General features: G+C 36.7%; 1 protein-coding gene across 8 annotated transcripts in view; it reads right to left on the bottom strand.

Moving 5' to 3' along the window:
• Window positions 1-21,254, bottom strand: part of PPP3CB (protein phosphatase 3 catalytic subunit beta) — a 47,889-nt gene that overhangs the window by 15,314 nt on the left and 11,321 nt on the right. For 4 of the 8 annotated variants that reach the window (XM_055799392.1, XM_055799334.1, XM_055799584.1 and 1 more), the window contains exons 2-10: window positions 19,855-20,055; window positions 17,574-17,698; window positions 14,162-14,273; window positions 13,422-13,567; window positions 8,035-8,174; window positions 7,860-7,937; window positions 7,671-7,765; window positions 6,008-6,133; window positions 4,124-4,201 (exon numbers count right to left, since the gene is read on the bottom strand). In XM_055799392.1, the coding sequence (XP_055655367.1) occupies window positions 4,124-4,201; window positions 6,008-6,133; window positions 7,671-7,765; window positions 7,860-7,937; window positions 8,035-8,174; window positions 13,422-13,567; window positions 14,162-14,273; window positions 17,574-17,698; window positions 19,855-20,055 (1,101 nt within the window). Of the gene's footprint in view, window positions 1-2,575; window positions 2,603-4,123; window positions 4,202-6,007; window positions 6,134-7,670; window positions 7,766-7,859; window positions 7,938-8,034; window positions 8,175-13,421; window positions 13,568-14,161; window positions 14,274-17,573; window positions 17,699-18,143; window positions 18,275-19,854; window positions 20,056-21,254 lie in introns of those variants that run through there. The other 4 variants (XR_008746468.1, XM_055799262.1, XM_055799461.1 and 1 more) reach the window with 2 other exon arrangements.

The raw sequence follows: 21,254 nt of genomic DNA, 5'->3' as shown, positions 1-21,254 counted from the left end.
GTTCATGTCAACTCCCCAAAACTCATCCCCACAAAAAAACCCCCACAAAATAAAATGTCAAAGAATTGCAGTGTCACCTCCCTTACCACTTAAGTCTATGTTTCATAGCATTTTAGGTTTGCATCATTTGCAGAAATTACAACTACCAAAGATCTGGAGTAAATACTGCGTATTCCACAGAGCAGGGAGGTACCATGTGCCAGACAGAAGTGAAGACAAAGCTCAGAAAGGAGCTTGCAATGGGGCAGGAGCTCCACCTTTGCTTGCCCTGACGTGATAAAAACAGAAGCTCCTTTCTCCAGCACTAGGTGCTGCTGGCTTGTTTCAATGTATGAAAGCCATCCTTCCCCTCATCCTCCTTCCCTTCTGCCAACTCCTCAATTCCACTAAAACAGTAAAGGCAGATGAGGAGATACCCAGACTAAAATCCTTACTTCTCCTCCTGCCGTTGGAGAAGGAGAGTATTAATCACACCAAGATAAGAGTAACTTAAGTCATACTTTGAATTCAGCCACAGGGGACTAAAAAGCGAATGAACTCAGACAGCTCTGTTAGGTATTCCAGATCTTCCACGTATTACTGTTCTTCAACCCTGGGAGAAAGGCGCTCAATAAAAAGTTGCCAAACTAATTTGTAAGAACGTAGGAGAGAGGATCACAGAAGTGGGCACAGGAAAGCTGTATATCCACAGATTTGTTTCCTTGCATTCCAAGAAGCAGCTGTGGAAGAAGCCTTCCTGCACCCCTGCTCCCTCGCTCTCAGCTGCCCCACAAGAGCACACAGGCTCCAGCCCGAGGGTGACCCTCCCCAGAGCCCAGCTGCAGGACCGCCAGGCCGCCTGCTGCACAGGAGCAGACAGCCGTCCCAGCCTGCACCACAGCGAACACAGCACAAAAGATAGGGCACGTAAGGGGAAACAACAACAAAATCACACAAGAAGGAAAATGTACAGTAGTGACAAAGAAAAAAGGGAGCAGGAGACAACCTTTGCATGAACACAATGGAAGAACCTCTGTGTATGACAAACACCTGCCAATCCATTTAAACAGGATGAAAAAGCCAGCAACTACCGAGTAAAGCTTTTTTAGACAAACAAGCAACTTTAATGAATTGCAGACACCAAATTAAAATAAAACAACAAACCTCACACAAAACAAAACAGAGGACTCAGGAAAAACTCTGAATAGGAGCCTGAAGCATTCGCTTTTTACTGAGAAGAATTTATTTTAAATTTTAACTTCTAATTTTTAAAGTTCTGGATGTTTTTGCTTTCTCTCTTTGAATGCTATTAAATAACAGCTTGAGGATCTGGAACAAGAAGGGAGACTCGAGTTTTGAAAGCCTAGGGCCGAATGAGGGACTGCCCATCCTTCCCTACAAGTCCCTCAGTTTTCCTCCTACCTATTTGTGGGCTGCACTGATGCAGAGCTGTAACATGCCGGCTGGAAAGATTTCAGGCAGCGCGAGTGCCCGTACCTCACCCTAGAAAGTCCCTGTGCCTTAAAAAGAGAAAGGCTGGTTGGTTTGGGGTGGTTTTGTGGGGTTTTATTATTTGTTGTTTGGTTGGATTTTTTTTGTTTGGGGGTTTTTTATTTGGTTTTGGGTTGTTTTTTTTTTTTTTTTAATATGATCTTTCATTGCCCCAGCCCTCCAGAAGCAACACAGCCAAGCCAAAAGGCCAAATGTATTACTCCGGGTTGTAGCACTGCACTAACGAGGCCACTGAATCCTGGTTAGTTCAGAGAAGACAGTAAAGTGGCATATACTTGCAGAAGAATGTCCTGATTACACCCTAAACTGGAGGAGATATGACAAAGAACTCTCCCATTCCCGATGTCTGCACAAGAAACTCCGAAATGCTCATACTGTAGTACTTGAAAAAACTCACATAACCTTTGGAAATACCTCTATAATCTAATGCATTCCCAAGTATTAGAGATAATCTCTGGAAGTGACACATTTATACAGAGAGCAAGTTAAGTATTAGGTAAGTAATGGTCAGAAGAATTTTTCCGCACAGAATTATCTACCCTGGGATTTCTGGAAAACAGGGGACAGACCATTCAAGTTAGTAGGCTTCTTTTTATATTTTGTATCCAGCCATCTTCAAAACTGTCCATACAATCAAAAAGTACTTCTTTGACATCTCAGTTGAAGGAAACTAAAAGTACTATACAAACCAGGTTTTGGAACATCATATAAACACACTCCATGCACAACCTTACAAAAAGCTCAGAATAAAAGTATTAAAGAGCAAGACAGACAACTGAACGCTCCCTACACATGCAGGACCGAAGATAAAATTTTAGAAATAGGTAAAAGAATGAATTTCTACAAAAAAAGGAATGGAAGAGAGGAGGAGAAAAATTCATGCACAGAAAGACAGATGTCTTGGAATATGACTTCTGGTAACAAAATACACAAGCCTTTATAAACATCCCATTAAAATGGGTAGTAATAATAATAAAATGCTACATACGTCTCTCAACAGAAAGGTACTTTCTGCATTAATACTTATGCTGCCAGGTTCTATGAAGTCATATTTCAAAACATTCCTACTCTGTCTGGTCTGTACCTTTTTTATTGCCATATATGAGTCGCTCTTCAGATGGAGAGTCCAGAAAAAAAGGAAGTGAACGATGGAGAAAAAGGTGAGTGAGACAAATAAAATAAAGATATTTAACTTGGCAGCGGTAATAAAGAAGGAATGGAGAAGAAATGTGAAAAAATAAAATGGAAAATTGCAACACTTAAAAATGCATTCATCAAACAAGAAGTGGAATTGTTGAGTATATTTTAAAATTTGACAATAAACAAGTGAAAGCTTGAAAGTCAACAGTTAAAAAGAAAGATAGATTCCATTCACATAGAAAGATAAAGCGTAGACAGTACCTAGATGACATTAAGAGATGCATCAATCAAAGAAATTGTTAAAGGAGACAGAAGAATAAAATAATTCATTTTAGGAAACTGTAACTATTGTACTTAAGACAGGGCATAAGCAATCAACTGATGACTGTACTTAACACTGGACAATATAAATCCTAATGTCTCGGAATACCACCTAACCCTACCCTGCAAATGATTGGTATAATTGCTTTATGCTCAATTTAGAAGGATTAATTGAAAGAGAAACATAAGTTTCAGGATCACATTTGAGACTGCTTTCCAGTTTTCACATTTCTGGCAACAATCTAAATGACAGCAAAGTTGAAGTGGCTCATAACCAATGCACTCCAATCTAAAACACACAGCTGCTTAGCACCACGCTATCCTGCTACTGGATTTGAACACAATCATTATCAAACATTAAGAACAGGGTCATGTCTCCAATATCTTTATAAATGATCCCTCAGTGTTCCTCAAAGGCTGCTGAAGCTTCCCTTCCTCCTCCCCTATCACCCAACAATCCACCAAATCAGTTCTGTTACTGGATAAAATGAAGCAAATCTGAGAAACTTTTGGGTGTTACATTGAGCACTGCTGTGAAAACCCAACACGATACAGTGAAACATGCTAGGTCTTCATGCTAAGCTTGCTTCTGAATCACCATGCTACACACACTGCCCCTTCACAATCTACTGCATTGTAGTTCAAAAGATAGAAAGTTGTTATAATTCATTACATAAATATGTATTATACAATGCACACCTACAAGTTCACCTTTATCTTTAAACTCAAACACTGAGACTTAAACTTGTGTTTCATACTTTATGTATAGGGCTTTGCCGTAAGAAATACTGTATCTGACTTTCACCTACATCAACTCTGTATTGAAGAACAGTCATTAAGAGATTTAAGATCTTATAATTTATTCTAATTATTAGCAGTTAGTGTGTTTCAAATTTAAAGTGCCAAGAAATTCTGAGAACATTCCACAAAAAGTTTCAGTTTTAAATAGAAATCAGATATGAGTATTTGCAAAGGATACCATTGCTGCTTCTTGATCACAAACACAAAACCACAATTCCCTTCTCTGCCCCCACCAAAGTGTCATTATCCAAAGAAAAATTAGAAGGCAATTTTCTTCAAATTCCAGGTAATAATACACTTGTCTAAGTTAACGACTGTTTCACAAGCTATTACCATTAAGAAGATTTATAGATCTTAAAGTAACCCCTACCGTCAAATTGATCTTCTCCCTCTGTCATCAGCTCATCGTCAGAGCAAATGCTCAGAACATTCACCAGCATTTCTGTTACTGTATAGGAAAAAGGAAATCTTAATTCATTCCCTGTAGAACTTTAAATATTTCCATGCACACAGGATAGAACTAGTCACCAGCAACTATCCTGAATGAAGTTCTCACATCACAGTCATTGCTCGGTAATCTGGTTTCAAGAATAATGTGTTTTTCTTGATGCGCGCTTTTCTTGATGTCACAGAATTAAAAAAGCTGAGAAAAATAAACAGCTAAACATTGTACCACCTAACAATCAAACACAGCACAGCTTCTTCTCTTACAAGGAGTTCTTTTAAATAAGAATTATCTTCTTGTACATTAGTATTTTTACATTAGTGTAAGTATTTGAACTAGATGTTATGCAAAATTTACTTAAAAATGAAAACACTTTTGACTGCTCAAAACAAGAAAGCTATTGCATTCCTGGCACCTGCAGGCATATACCAGAAGCACCGAAGCAAAAAAAATTATGATACAAATATCGTGCAAGCTACATGTCTTTTTAAACTCCCCTTAAAAATATCAGCATAGTGGATACACAAACTTGTCTCAAAAAGTTTGTATTTTCTTTCTTCAGGAATCTCCCTGTTCTGCCACTCAGTCTTTCCCACGTATATCAGGCTCAACTTCTCCTCCCCACAGAGTTTTCAGAAATATTCCAGGAGTTCATCCAGATGGTTAAACCCCTGTAAATTGCTGTCACTAATTCATCCAACCGCTATCTGCTATGGTGGTATCCTCCATTCTCAGGGAAGGGTTACTCACTAATGGAAAAAAACCCCAACAACCAAACCACCAAGAAATTATCCTGATCGTGATCTGTTCAGTGCAGACCAGACCATACCGACACTACATTCTTCATCAGAAGTGGAAGCACGTATTTGTCCAAAGGCAAGACACAGTACAAGCACCATGATTCCAGCAGCCCTAAGCACCCAGCTGGTCAAGGAGCAACTTCAGTATGAATTATTTGTGTTTAACTGCTCACTAAGGACAATATAAACGAATCTAGAAGCCTAGGTTTATATGACTGTAAATTTATCATGTCAATTATATTTTGCAAATAAATGTAAAGAGCTTTCCAGATCTCTTTTATAAAAAGAGCAGTTCCTGTTATGGCATGATTTTAAACAGACCCAAATAGACTCTAACCTCATTGCTTTTGAACTGAAGACTACTGGGGGGCCCAGTGTCCTAGATTCAGAGTTACCAGCTCTAGAGGGGGGACGAGGGGACTGGCGGGGGGAAGGACCTGTGCTAAATTACCTTTTTTACAAGAAAAACAGAAAAAGTTGCCTTTAATGAAGGTCAATCTGTTGTATCAAAAAGTTACACTTTTATACAAACAAGTCTACATAGTTTATACCTATAACTATACAAGATCAATAACGTATATAACCTAGCATTTTGTAGAATACGAACCATTTTCATATCAACTTCAAATGAAGTTCAAAGGTACTATTTAACAATGCAGGTATACATCCTCAACAGAAATTACAATTTCTATTAACAGCTCTGCTTTATTACATGCAGTTTTGACTATCTTTGACTGAAACAGGTGAAGAAAAAACCAAAACCTGTAGAAGAACTTGTACTTCAGTCTATCCTTTCTCAGAAATGCCAAAAAACCCCTTCAAATCAGTTTAACAACTTTGTCAATCTTCTACCTGATAAAGACAAATACAGGTACCCATTTCCACAAAAATTATGCAGTTTGTCTCTCATTGGTAAATATATTTTTTTTTAAAAAAAATTCGAAATCTTCCTCAACATCAGGCTAGGAGAAATAAGAAAGATATTAATCAGTATAAAACTTTTGCCTACCTTTTTCTCCAACAAATGGCAAAGACCATGTGAAAACATCCATAAAATTTGGTAGCCAGTAAGGATGAGGAGAACAATTGAACTGACGAATATTCATCACATTGTTTTCATATTTTAATACAGCAGCTAAAATAAAATTCAGACATTTTTAAAAGAATGTTATAAACTTTCAAACTCCACAAATATAAAGTCAGAGGTTTGGTTTAGCTCTCTTTCATACAATAGACAAAATAATCCCAGAGATAACTCCATTCTCTCTTTCACAGTACTTACAGGACAGATTTCTAATGAAGAACTTTGGATTTTTATTGCACATGCTGCAGTCTAAGGTACTGTTACATGTCAATACAGTTCTATACTATCCTCTTATAGGTCAATAATGCACAAAGATTTTAAGAGGTCCTGAAAAAGGTGTAATTTCAGCAACTGTAAGAAAATCCTAACTCAGAATAGCAGTACACCCAGATTCAGGTTTTAGTCTTCAGACGTGTCTTCCCACGTTGCAAGCCTGGAGTAAAACCATCGCAATCTGGAAGATCAGGGAGAAGGGGAAGAGAAACAAAATAGAAAAACAGAAGCATTCTAAAGCTAAATAAGCGTTGATTGCATTTTTCCGTACTTACGCTTGCACCCTTGCGTTACACTGGCAATAGCTGATGTGAAAAAGGATTCTTAAAATGCGATATCCACAGAGGTGAAAAAATGTAAAAAGCCAGTTGAAGCCATTTTTATTTCTCCTTTGCTTTACAATCAGTGCAAATGACATCTCATCTTTTCCTCTATAATCACTCTACATAATTGGTATGGGTTGGAGGGGTGGTTCTTTGGAGGTGGGTGGGCGAAAATGCAATGTATTTCACATAAAAGAGGTCTTGGGTTTCAAAGGAACGCTGTTTCAACATTTGGAGATCATTCATTCATCACATAGTTGAAATGCCAAACTTTAATGTCATACTCGAATTTCAGCAGGCTTTATTTTTAATTATTTCTGTTGTTGAACTTTGTTCTCTTCTATGAAAAATATTAATTCACAGCTAAGCTCTTCTCAATTCTGACTTGTAAATCTTTCTCCACGCTACTAAGCATGCTTCTCCCATGCTACTTTATGTTAAGCAGAGGATGGACAGAAATTAATTCTTTCTGGTTTACACCTCCCTAATAATATTTCCACTGGTGATGAGTACTTAGATGAGTACATGCTCTTTCTAGATTTCTCATACATGGCCATTAAGACCTCGTAGCATCACACTCAGACCCTCAGATACCGTGATACACAACACAAGCTACCTTATGCACAGGCTTCTGATCAGTGCTCGCTCCCTTCCTCACGCAGTTCACAAACTAAAGACAACCAGAGGAGTGAAAACTGACAGCACAGGAAAGCCTTGCCTGACTGGAAAACACCAGGTGATACATCTGTAAGTACTAAACAGCAACAACTTCTAGAAAAGAAACTTCTGCCCACACTTGTGCTTCTAGGTACTCTTAGAGGATACCATCATTGATGTCACCTGTCCTTCTTGATAACGTAACGCTCATTAGTGGATTTATTTTTTTGGCATTTAATTTCCTACCCGGCAAAAACCTGTTGATATTGGATGACTTATCTAGTAAGACATTTTTATTTTATTATTGCATGCAGTTATTAATAAGAAGTTCTTACCTTTGTTATTGTAGACGTCCAGGTAATTAGGTGCTGAAAAAATTGTTATTAACGATGGGAACCCTGTAGTTTGGCTTTTCCTGTACATTCTATAACTGCAAAGGCAAACAGATTATTTTACATCTTACAGGAATAAGCAATTTTTATTTTACACTATGAATAATTTCTTGAAGGATACAAAGTACTTACCCTGCATCTTGTGCTTCATGTGCTCTAATGATTGACAACAAATTATTATTTTGCAAAAATTCGCAAACTGCTGGATAGCTGTGAAATGAAAAGAGCTATGAGTAAAAGAAAGTCTCTTAAAATATGCAGCAAGAGTCAGCATTGCAACATTAAACAGATCATAGCATGGCCTCACCTATAAAAGTATGAGCAGCCTCTGACCGTATTGTGACTGAAATGCTCTTGTGAATTTTCATTTCCAAAATCTTCTGAAGGATCTGACCACAATAAGTCACACATTGGTCCAAATGCTGGAGGCTCTTTGAATCTATCTAACTGTTTGAGAAAAGGCAACAGCACAAAGACTCTTTGAATATTAAATCAGGAAGTTTTACACATTTGTTAAACTACATATCCATCAATACCAAGCACTTTTAGAATAAATCCCAACCATATCAAAGAGAAGTAGTTTCTGTATATTTTTTCCTCTCCTCCTCACGAAATAAGGCAGAGGCATGCCAAAAGAACCAAACCTGTTAAGAGCAGTAAGATTTATTAGTTGTAAAAAGAAGGGAGATAAATTCCAGACTGATGGATATGTGTAATACAAGGTCAAGTTACAGACAAGGAACAAAATGGTCCTTTTTCATGCACATGCTACATCTACCAATCTGGAGACACTACCAGGAATTAGCAAAGAGAAACAGTACAGAAAACAGGAATTATAAAAGAAAGGCATGAATAATTAGCACTGACTAGAAGAGACTAAATGTATCATCCAAAAAAACCAACCAACCCCAAAAAAACCCCAACCTAACCCCCCCCCCCCCCCGAAATACCCATCTCCGTAATGGATCATTCAACAATGTAATGCAGACTAGCTTAGTCATCTTAGATTTCTTTTAAACAGGCTTTATTTCTCAGCTATAGCCCTGGTGTAACGGGCCACCAGCATTTTGGGAGATGTCTTTGTTTTCTTTTCTCTAGCTGGTTCTTTAGAGGTTTCCACTTGGAAACACCTGCTTTAGCAGCCAGCAACTTTCCTAGTAAGCAGAGTGAAAAGGGGCAGAGGTAAGGAGGACAGCACATTTGTTAACATAAAAGGAAAATGCCCTGCTTAAGTAAGTAACAGTCAATTTCTGATGTCCCAGAAATGAAATTAGATATCCCAGATTCAATGTAAAGTTTCTTTGATCTTTATGTAGCTGGAGTTTGTTCACAAGATGATTTTATCCAAGAAATGTAGGAACAGTTCTTTGATGGACAGTGCATTTATCTCACTTTACCTCCCATACCAAAGAAGATGACTTTGATGATACTAGAGAACACTTAACTCTTCATGACAGGTTCGAAGGGAGGTTTGGTGAGCCCCTGGTGAATTTGAGTCTAACGGTCCATAGGAATCCATTCAAATATGGAACCAGCAGTAGTGCCAAGCTCTCTCATGCCCTGGAAAATCAGAGCTCCCAAGGCTGCCACCTGTAACATAAGTGGAGAGGTCCAGATCTTTACAAATTCCTGCCAGATAATGGCAAGGCAGGTATTAACTGAAGTTGTTGTTGGAATTTATTCATTATTAAAAATCCAGTGGTTTAACATTTCCCACACGGGATGATAAACCCGGTTATGGAATATTTCTTCCAGATTGAAGAAGTCAGTCCATCAACTTCTGCAAGTACCTGAATTTCTGTAGATTAAACCATCAAGTTTCTAAACCTCCAGCAAAAAATTTGGGCCCAAAAGCTAACAGAAGCATTCACACAAGGGAGATTCAACTGTCTGCCGATTGATGTTTCCTGCAATACAGAAGGCTCAAAGTCTAGAAAGCATTTCTAAGAAATTTTCTTGAGTTACTCTTCAAGGATTTTCCTCATGACTTTGGCCAAATGGATAAAGACGTTAGAAATAAAATGTTTTGGTTGCTGCAAGCAACACACTTCTCTCCCAGACTACTTTCTCATAGCATTGGAACAATAATGTAGCCATTTCTTGAAGTAGGTAGGTCAGTTTGCAAAAAATAAAAATACTTACACACCAAATCAGTGTCTCCTTCACTAGACAGTCTACCAACTGGCACGGTTCTCAAGACATCTCAAAATTTAAGGAAATGTCACTGCAAGCTACTCAACCCAGACTGCATATATCAAATCAGAATAATCAACCTAAGGGTCTCTCTACGTCGGGACAGCAAGAAAGTTAACAAAGGACATGAGTCAATTCAAAACCCTTATTACTGATTAAGTATTTCTGACTATGGCAACACAGAATCTCAATACAAATCAGCTTAACATATTTCTAAATATGATTCAGGTAACCGAGAAAGACAATTGTATTCAGGAATAAGAATCACTGCACCTGGTGTTAAAAACAGAAACAGGTAGTACATTTTTAAATACATACCATAAGAAACTTAAATCTAAATTAATTCCTAGGTATTATGCAGTCAGGGCTACTGAACTGAAGTGCACTGTACCTCCACATGGATGTTCAAATTCTGGAGTAGGAAAACCTTGGAGGTAGATTAAGGTACAGCAAATCAAAACTATTTTCCTTTTAAGGCAAAAGACCTTCAAAGAAGTTTCACATACAGGCACCAGTTTTAATTAATCTGTCCTAATTTTCCTGAGAACTGTCACATAGTAAAACCCTAAAAACAACGTGAAGGCCGGTGAAGAGTGGCAATCACCTTATGTATTACTAAAGGAAAGGAAATTTCAGCAGACCACAGAAAGGAAGCAAGGTGTTATAAAGACAGATTCCCCAGTAGCCACCCCCATGTATTTCAGGGCACTTTACTCATCACACTTTAGTGTCACCAAGAACTGAAAAGCTTGGTCATCTGTTGTAAATGAGGAAGAAAATTCTCTGTCCCCTTTCTTCTGAGTCCCCATAATCTTATCTGGTCAATTCCCTCCTTATAAATCACTAGGCTTAAAACCACATTCCTGTAATTTTGTTTCCGCCGAAGTCTTGGCAGCGTTAATGAAATCAACTAAACGGTATCTCTATGTTGATGGATATGTGTCTGAAAAACACTCTTTACCAACACTGTCAGAACACTTGTGTAAACAAAGTTCAGAGAATAAAAATCAAGATTACTGCAAGTTTCACAGACTTCTATTTTCCCAGAAAGAAAAAGCACTTGCAGCAATCTTTCTGGTTAGGCTTTACTGTCATAGTTATTATGATAGCTGTCCTCTGCTGGAAATAAGTTTATGCCAGCAAAAATAATAATTTGTGTAATTTAATCACCTTCCTGAGTGTCAATAATACTGACAAAAGACTTCATCCAGAACAAACTGCATCTGCACAGAATTCTTCTTTTTTTTCTTAGGCTATTCCTACACTGTTTATAGAGCTGTGGTTTCCCTTCTTATGCCAGATGATTATGCCTACATGCTTGCAGAGACTTCTCCTTAATAAGAACTTCTGCTAATAAACCAGAAGACTTGTAATATTATACAATTGTCTCGACTGTTTACAGAAATCATTTCGCACACTACACTTGTACAAGTATATGATATTTCCTAGATATAAAAAGAGCATTTCACATCACCCATTTAAATGCATTTACATCATTAGTGCATGCCAAGCTCTAATGCAACTGTTGAAGCTGCTGCCAACCCATGAATAGTGCCTTTTCCAAGTTACCAGATGATTCCTTAGAAAACAAAAAGGCCAAAAGATCAGTTCTAATAAGGCTGCCTTAACATTTACAAATGTCAGTTTCATCAGAAAACAATAGACAATGCAGATTTTCATATATATATATAAAAAACATACAGGCTTATATTTCATCCTAACGTAGTCTTGAGCATTACAGAGTACATATGAAAGTACAGGTCAAGATGACAGAAGTACCTTCTAATTAAATTTACTTGACACTTTGAAACCTGATTAGCTGCAAGAGCGAGACTAAAAGAAAAAATAATCACAATCCTATTATGACAATGGCTTTCCAAAGTGTTTTTCCAGACTACTACTCCTTTAACACCACTTTCCAGAGAGCTTTGACCATGTTTCTTTTCATCCACAATGCGAGAAGTGTTAAGGCCCTGTCAGAATGGCCCCCAGTTACTTGCTTTGCTTTCTTACTTCTCTTTCTCTGCACAATGCATAGTTTTATGTACATGTTAGTATTTGCTCTGAAAATGCAATGTGCCTCAATAAGTTTTCCCACTTACACCACTGAGCTTGTAAATGTGCTTCCTCTCTGTTTCTACCATTTTCTTCTTCTCTCACATCATTCTGCTTGGCAGTGTAATATCTGTAAGTGAAATAAGCTGACATTCCAGTCTCTGAAATGGTCCAGAGTCAGTACAAGAAAAAAAAAAATATCTGGTGAGTTCAGAAATGAGATTCAACTGGACAGCAGCCTATAAATCTGAGGACAGGGAAAGGTAAAAAAGAAAAAATGAGCACAAGTGAAGCTAAGAAAAGGAGAAATACAATAAATGAAAATGGTAAAAAACAAAATGGGCCATCAATAGTTATATACTACAAAACCAAATCAGGAACATACTTTTTCCTTTTCTCTGATATCTAGATCCTTTTTGAAATAGGCCCCCACATGTCGCCTTCCATCTGTGGATAACTTCTTTCTTCCATCCTTACCTATAATCCCACAGCTTTCTTAGAACCACCTGTTTGTATTTGAAGCTGAAATCAACTACACTTCAGCAGTTACTAATCATAAGAGGAATGGTTTTCATTTCCAAATGCAGCAGTCCAGTTGTCAGCTAAGGTAACTAAAATAAGTCCAAAAGGAGTATGCAAAAAGGAAAGCAACTGAGTTTGAAAATTCCCATCTGATACAATCTTCACACATCAGCAGTCCACGAGAGTTGAAACCAAGTTATTAGAAACAGGTACCTCATGTCATCACAACATTATTGCCTTTAAATTCCACACCACCACCAGTGTTTCCACTGTATAGTTTTTAAAACTTGTTTTCATTCTTTACTGATATACTCAGCACATTTACCACAGTGAGAAGCACTCCACAGCTGTTACTCAAATGCCTACCAAATTTGCCATTTTAAACAGCAATCTGAATTTCTAATAAATACTGCCATTTCACACTCTTTCAAAACCAAAATCCACATGATCAAGATAGTAAAAAAAGTCAGTTTTCAAAGAAATATAAGAATAACTGAAATACGACGTTTGATACACCAAACAATTTTAAGACTACAATTAACTTCTACAAGTTTTGTCCCGAAAGCCAGGAGAACACCAGCTCTTACCTAGAAATAAATACAAAGCAGTATTTTGATTGGCTGTGAAGCTCCTTAAATGAACTATTTGTCTCAGGAAACTATGTGGAGTTTTTAAGGGGGTTTTTTGTGTGTGTTTTGTAACGGTCCCAGCTGTCCCAATGAGATCTGCTAATGGAAAATGCACTAGATAATCCAAGAGTTTTTAATTATGATACTGCTTAGCCTACATTTCAGTTCCTGATTTACACTTCCAAAAAAGACAAGAACAGAAAACAACATACTGACAGTTTCACAAAGATGACTTTGTATAGCATCATATAAATATCTGTATTTTCACTTATTTTCTGATACACAAAATACTCACTCTCCTAATGTCATCTAGTGTATTAATTTCTGGTGAAAGTCCACCATGAACACAAAGAAACTGTTGATTTAAGAGAGCAGCAAGAGGGAGACAATCAAAAGCTTCCATACAAGCATCGTAGACTCTTTCGGAGTACTTTATTTTACCTGCAGGAAAGAAAATATACAACATTACTTCTTCCATCTAATACGGATTTCTTAATCTAGTGGAACATAACTACAAGAGCAAATCTCAAATTGAACGCTTAAAAAAACCCCAACTAAAGCAATGAATATTTTGGGGTTTAAATGAGCATTTCCATGCTCCATAACAGCAAGCACATTTCCAAGACAGTCTCTTCCAGAACTATAAACTCCCTTCATTTCTCCTTCTGTTACCACAAGTGTGAAGAAACTACTTTTAAAAAAAAAAAATCACAGAATTATTTTGTGTTATACAATTACACAGCACACTTCAGCGTAAAATACTACTGAGAAGTCTGATTTCTCAATTACAGTGAAAAACTAAGAACTGCTTACAGACGACACCACTTTTACCTATATCAGAGGGTTTTTACCAGGGCAAATGATCCATTTATCACTGAACACAAGCCTCCAAATGGAAGAGCAGCTTACATCACCAAAAGAGTTCTCTTACTAGTACAGCTGAAATCAATTCCACAAATGGCATCTCTCAAGCAAAATGACAGACCATAGATCAGCAGGTTGGAAGCTAATTTTATGTTCTTAGACAGTACTTACATTCTTGCTTAAAGGTAAAATACTCTGTTAGGTGTCTGCATTCATGGTTGCCTCTCAAAAGAAATAATGTGTTTGGGTAGAGAATTTTCAGGACCCATAAGTACAGCACACACTGTTGAAAAACAAAGATATCCAGTAAAATACACTCGTTTATAAGAACTTTAAAAATTATTACCGAGAAATATTGATAAGAATGTCGACAGCTCCAAAAACAAGTACAGCTTACTGTGCCATTTTATAATACAGCACTACCTCCCCCAGTCCAGTTCTGGACGCAAGTTACCCATATTGCTTTTTACTTTTCTTAAGAACAGCTGCAGAGAATGCTGAAAAAATATTTCTATTTACTGGACACTCAATAATAAAACAAACTCAGCAGAATTATACTGCAGAGCACTTTCATCTAGACAAATAATGTATGTGTGCCTAAAATCTGATTTTACAATATGATTCTAAACACTGGCATAAGAAGGAAAGCAGACATTTATTCACAGAGATTGAAAAAAAAAACCAACCAACCCACAAATCTATTTACATTGAAGTCAGCTATATCATTTCGAGACCATTTTTAAAATCAAGAATGGAATGAGTTAACCTTTTTTTTTTTTCCAAAAAAAACCTGTGAAAGCTGGTCATTTATTCAGTGTTCAAGCAGGAAATTCAAAGATTCATAGTAAGTGTCCATATATCATTATTATTGCAACATCAGCAGCAAACAGCATTGACAACAGAGCTATAAACATGCACAATTTTTTCAGTTTAGAGTCTGTTACCACCCAGCAGTCTGGAATGCCCAAAATTTATTTCTTTAATTTCAGATCTGATTTTTGTATTTTCAACTGAGCACAGAAATCTCAAAGCCTCTGTTTTGAACTATACTGAAGTGACCTGCAAGTTGTTATTATTGTTCTCAATCAATACAAGCACCCTGAAGCTATCATTCTTCACAGTTATTTTGCATAGAACAGTAAGTACACAAAGGAAGAAAGAGAACAAAGGAACATTTTAAAAACCACAGCAAACATGGAGAAATACATCAAAAACTTCTATTGTGAAGTTTAGCTAAACTAATTACTGATTTTTTCTTATCTTCTTACTAAAAATATGCAAAATAGTAATTTTTCTAATGATACCACTTGCTTTCCAATTTTTCTATAACTCTAAAATATCCTGATATATTGCAAAGTCCCCAGAGTCTTTAAAACTATTTCCCAGCAGAAACCATAATCAGTTTCTTACAAAACAACTGATTATCATCAAATGAATACATGAATTAATTTAGCAAATTCTAAAATTGTGAACTGTTTTCGTTAAGTCAGTTTGTATGAAAAATTTATAAAAGCTGGCAACCTTGAAAACGTTTATTACAAAAAGTGGCAAAATACTGCCTTCCTTTCAGTGAATGGATACTACATTTGATTAAATTGCTGAGATTTACGTGTTCTCAAGCATGTTACCTATTAAGTAGAAAAATACATATTTTTTTTTTTTTTACCTTTCCTGTATTGGCATATTTATTTTTTATTATCAAATACAGACAGACTAATGTCGGAGTTCTCTATGTCCTGTTACTTCCAGCGCAGAAAAGAATTTGCACACAGAAAATGAAGGACTCCATCTTGATCCCAGCAACTTGTTACACACAATCACAGTAGCATGCAATTATCCTTCCTATTAGAAGTGATGACATTTTTTAATGAGAAATGTGTTACTAGTAAAATATCAATGCAATTAAAGCTGTTTCAGGACAGACTGAGAAAGAATTTATTAGTGAAAAAATGAAATTGCACTGTTTGTACATGTTTAGAAAATTTCACCTTCACTTTTCTGTGAGAAGTCAAATATTCTCCCAAAAATATATTACATTTCCAATCACTACGAAAAATTTTAAAAGTAACCATATATGAAAACTCCTGGAGGTCAACTTAAAACTTCCTAAAAGTTAATTAAGGCAAAAACTTAAGTAGGAAAAACCAGCTGGTTTTCAGGTACTACATTTTTCCTTCTCAACAGGACCACAAAGCATAGCCCCACCTTCACGCACTGGCAGCAATGCAACTTCATTCAGATAAACTGCCATGTACTTCACTGATGTTCCAACAGCCAGAGTAGAAGAGAGCAGATTATCTCAATGAAGACAGACAAGCTTTTTAAGAATCCTGGAGTGATTCTGAAGAGTATATTTAGCGTATCTTTACACATTCCACAAGTATATTTAGCATGCCAAATATTACATTAAAAATTAAATTAAAATCATGTGAGGAAAAGAGAATTGAGACTGTTCTTACTAATATATTCAAGAAAATCCATTGTTCAGAAATGTTTTGTAAGTGTAATGGTTGAAAAGCTTTCACACCATGTTTTGATACATTAACATATAGTGTTGCTATGTAAATGTCCAGGTCTGGGCTCCCCAGTTCAAGAGGTCCCTTCCCACCCTGACCATTCCATGATTCTGTGATCTGTAATCACCAAGAGCAGGCTGAGAAGATCGAATTAATAAACAGGGAATGTCTGTTGAAATTTTTCCTCCTAAATGACTTTGAGGCCATCGCTCTTGCTGCATCTCCCGTTTGTCTACCATCCTTAACAACCCCAGAAGGTACTGTTCATGGCCTTCCCAGTATGTATCTACACATATTAGAAGAGTGCAATTTTAATACAGAAATTAAGTATTATATACCATGACTTGCAAAATCCTATTTCAAATGGTATGCCACTCTCTTGGATTCGCTATCTATGAAGAGATCCCAAGCCGAGGCACTCCCAAAGCTGGCACCAGAAAAATAGTTAACTTAGAAATCATAGCTCTGAAACTAATTGATGTGAATAAGTGAGTATCTCTGGTATGTGGCATACTAAAACATGCTGAAAATTAAAAAACAAAAGCAAAAAATTAATTCAAAATACCTAAAAAATTAATGGCAGAAACACAGGTCATCCTTAGGGAATATCTGCAATTGCCCTCAGAATTTTAGTGAATAAAAATATTATCAATTTTTTTAAAATATTTGAATACATAAGTAAAATGAATCTATGCAGATTAACAGCTACAACAAATTGAAAGACCTTGCAGTCATGACTCACCTGGTCTCCAAAAACATACAAACACACCTTCCTGCATATTTACCAGAGAAGCAGGATTACGTATAATGCTATAGAATTCAACTTTAAAAAAAAATAAACAACTAAAGGAAGAGGAGGAAAAATGAGTAAGTCTGGTGACTTCAACAGGACAGTCCAAACGGCTGGTCAGTTATCCTCCTGTGAACAGGCCGTTGTCATAGGAGAAAGCACAGCAAGGGAGAATACATTCACATGTTAAATCAGACCTAAAATTTCATTTGAAAACCTCAGTGAAAGTGTGCTTATAGAAAAATTTAGGACAAAACAGATTAATATGTTCAGTTACCTCTATACTAAAATAACCTCTGTCTACATAGTCACCGAGGAAGAGGTATCTTGTGTTAGCAGGTGATCCTCCCACTTCAAACAGCTTCATTAGATCAAAGAACTGGCCATGAATATCACCACACACTGCAAGCAAAAATTTTGTTCAAATTAATTGAAAAAAAATCTAACAGAAAAGTTACTAAGTTATAGTTAAGTAAACAGCCACAAAGTACTTCTAATTAAGTGGAAAGGCAGGTATAAAGCAGGAATAACAGAAATTTGTGAAGCCTCCCCCTTCGCGTTTCATTAAGATGCTGTCCTCACTACCTCTGACAACGCTGATGATAGCCCTACTTGAGTCTAGCAGATTGTGGAATGTTTTTCCCACACAGTTAATGCACTGAGCACTGAGGTCTTAAAAGCTGTCAGTGGCTCTTTACTGTCCTCCCCATCCCCTCTGGTATCTTAGCAAATTCTCCTTGGTATGCACATTTGGAAACACCTGCTGCTTTGCAACAATTTCCTGTGTCCATGTAGGATTGAGAAAAAGCAGGGAGTATGCTTTTGTTTCTGAGTCAGACTAACATACCTTTCAATCTCATCATATCTTCTCTTTGCTCAGTTACTTTTCTCCTTCAAACAACCATGTTCACTATTTCAACAGTGGATTTTTCTTGTGTTTTTAGAATATGAGACAGGATAAGACCAGTGGTCAGCAACCTAAGGCAGAAGTGCCAAAGATAGCAGATGGGAAGACTTTGAAGAGCATACAGCAAAGCCAGGTCATCTCACAATTTAAAAAAAAAAAAAAAAAATTTAAAAATTTATGGAAGAGACAACTGCTCCTAACTTCTCATTCCCACATGAGTTCCCAGCTCAATGGAAGTCAGGAGCTGCCTTCTTGCTTCTGCATTGAGGTATTGCTGATAACAATTAACAGGAATTTGAGAGACTATGTCTTCCATTGATGCAAAATGTCACTCACCAACTGACTAACAGCATCTTTCGACTTCTCAGAGTTTATCAGTGAATTTTTTTGGGGAAAAATATTTGTCTAATTTTGGAAGGAAATAATGGATATGGCACACCACACTCTAAAGGTTGCTATTACTTGGAGCAGACCATTTGTCATCGCAACCTACAAAATGCTAGACTAAACAGAATGTGTCCTCTTTCATGTCACTTTTCTTAAGATTCCTACTCAAACACTGCAAGAACATTCCTTCTTTTTCAGCTGCCAATATACAAGTAGCTCTGGGTAACTACCTGAATAAACAGAAGTATAAAAATTCTAAGCATATGGACAAGGACAACACTGCAGTTTTGAGCTTTATCTGGAGCTACAAAAGACTCTGAGTTCAGACTTAGTGGTTTCCACCATTTCAATCATTCATTTTTTTAAAAAAAGTCAGTAATAATGATGTACTGTTTAAATGCTTTTGTCTACCCCATACTATCAAATTAGAGCAAGCTCATTCCCTAAAAGAAGCTTTTCAGACACTATTTTTAAATAGGTTCATTTAGAACAAAACACATTCAAATGAAAGAAAATCTGATTTGAACACAAAAATCAAATTTATTTTCATTATCCTATATAACATATACGCAATGTGAACTATTTTCTGAGTCTGGATTGATTATAAATAAATGTACTAAAGGACACCACTTCCACCTTTCACCAGGTCAAACAGAAACAGAACTAGTTAAACCATTAAAATACTCAAAAAACCCCCCTAAGTGTTGGTTTTGTATCACAGTGGATCTGGATGGTAAAATAACCTCGCAACGCCTTCCAGTACTACTACCCTCACAAGAACATGGTTTTACATGCAATCGTCAGTCTCACCTACAGAGGAACTACGAAGGTGTATTTTTCACTCAGAATTCCAGCTCACAGTACTTGCTTCAAACCACAGCAATTAGCTTCTCTTCACATAGATAGATTTCAGGATAATTCTGAGTTCATTGTTCTCTGGCAGGTAGATGTCTTTATTCCCACTTACAACATTGCAGGAATCAGAAATCCGTATTTCATCAGTATTTAATTACTTTCTATTTTGTCATTTTAATACCAATCATACTATCTTTTTCCAATAGGTTTAGTGCCTTCATTTTGCAAAATAACGTGCAGCCTGTTTTTTCAGACCATTTGAGTACCATCAAGCAAATGCAGTTGTGAGGGATAATTCAGTAAGACTATAACAAATTTTATTTTAGCAATTTATAAGACAAACTCTACCACTGAAAAAATCTGGCTTTCTTAAAATTTAATTATGAGTGATATTATCTGGAAATATTACCTGTAATTGGAGCTTCAACTTCTATCATAGTTTTTTCCCTCCGTAATATTGCAGCACCCTCATTGATGATTCTAAGTGCAATTTCTTCATCTACTCGACCTTCTTTTATCAAATGGTTCTTCAAAATGTCAACTCTTGGTCTTCCATCTGTGTCAAACACCTCTTCAGATGTCAAGCGATGCGTTGGTGGAAAAGGGACAGCTAAAATTTAAAAAGAAGAAACAGCAGTTGCAACAACACTATTTTAAAAATATACTCCATCTAGGATCGGATCTATCATGGAACAGTTGCTATCTAAAGCTGCAGATTTGTCTTTCAGTCAACCAACTTGAAGACGTCATTAAAATCTAGATGGAACAGTGCTATATGTGTATGCATTTAAAAAAAATAACATCTATAATGTGCACATAGAAACTACAAAAGGCACAATAGAATTTGAGGAGTCAAAATTGCCTTTGCAAAGGGACATGACATCCATTCTCTCCAACATACTGCCATTCTCTGTAGACTCAACAAGTATTGGGGATGCAGAAGATCCAATTAATATCCACTCAGACTTACAAAAGGCATTTTAAAATAAACCCATCATCAAAGCCTAAAAAAACCCTTCACCAAACAAAAAACCCACTAAAACAAATCCAAAGCTAGCAAGAAGAGGATACAATACTGTTTAAAGGACTAGAAATAAAAGGACGTAATAGCCAGCACCTGGAAAGGAAGGTGGTCACCAGAGGAGCCCCACTAGAATCTGTGCTTTTTAATAAAGCCATAAATTACACTGAAAAGAAGGTAACTCATGGAGTGATGCAGCCTTCGGTTGACAGTATTGCAGACAATGAAGAATAGGGCAGGCTATGATGAGCTACAGAACTTGTCCATGCTCCTCAGTGGCTCAGCAAAATATGACACATTAAATATTAATAGATGCAAATTAATGAAGGAAATAAGTCCTAACTTTACATAGAAAAATCACAGATTATAAAATTATTATTATTCAGAAGGTCTTTACTATAGTTTTAGGAAAATACAAGTCAAAGAAACCCAGAAAACTGAACGTTAAGAATTGTTAACAAGCAGAAAACAAAAAGATGCAATTATGCCAGGATTCAAGGCACAATAATGGAATTCAAAATGTTAGAATGATTTCTGCTACAGGAGTAACTAAGTAGACTAGGATTCTTCAGCCTAAAACCATGAAGACTAAGGGGGGCTCCAACAGAGGTTTGCGACAGCATTACCGGAGGAGGTGACAGGAAAGCAGCACTGGTGCACTCTCAGTCCCTGAACGGCAGAAAGGGGCAGGACGGACTCTGCCAGCTTCATGTTCTGTACAGCCACTGAGTAAGCAGCAGAACAAGTTCATGCTATCAGAAAACCCTGTAATTTTGGGAGCCTACAAC

This window comes from Falco peregrinus, chromosome 1 (genome assembly GCF_023634155.1).
Source record: "Falco peregrinus isolate bFalPer1 chromosome 1, bFalPer1.pri, whole genome shotgun sequence".
NCBI lineage: Eukaryota > Metazoa > Chordata > Aves > Falconiformes > Falconidae > Falco > Falco peregrinus.
Note: the sequence above shows the minus strand (reverse complement) of the source record. Positions and strands in the feature narration are given on the sequence as shown.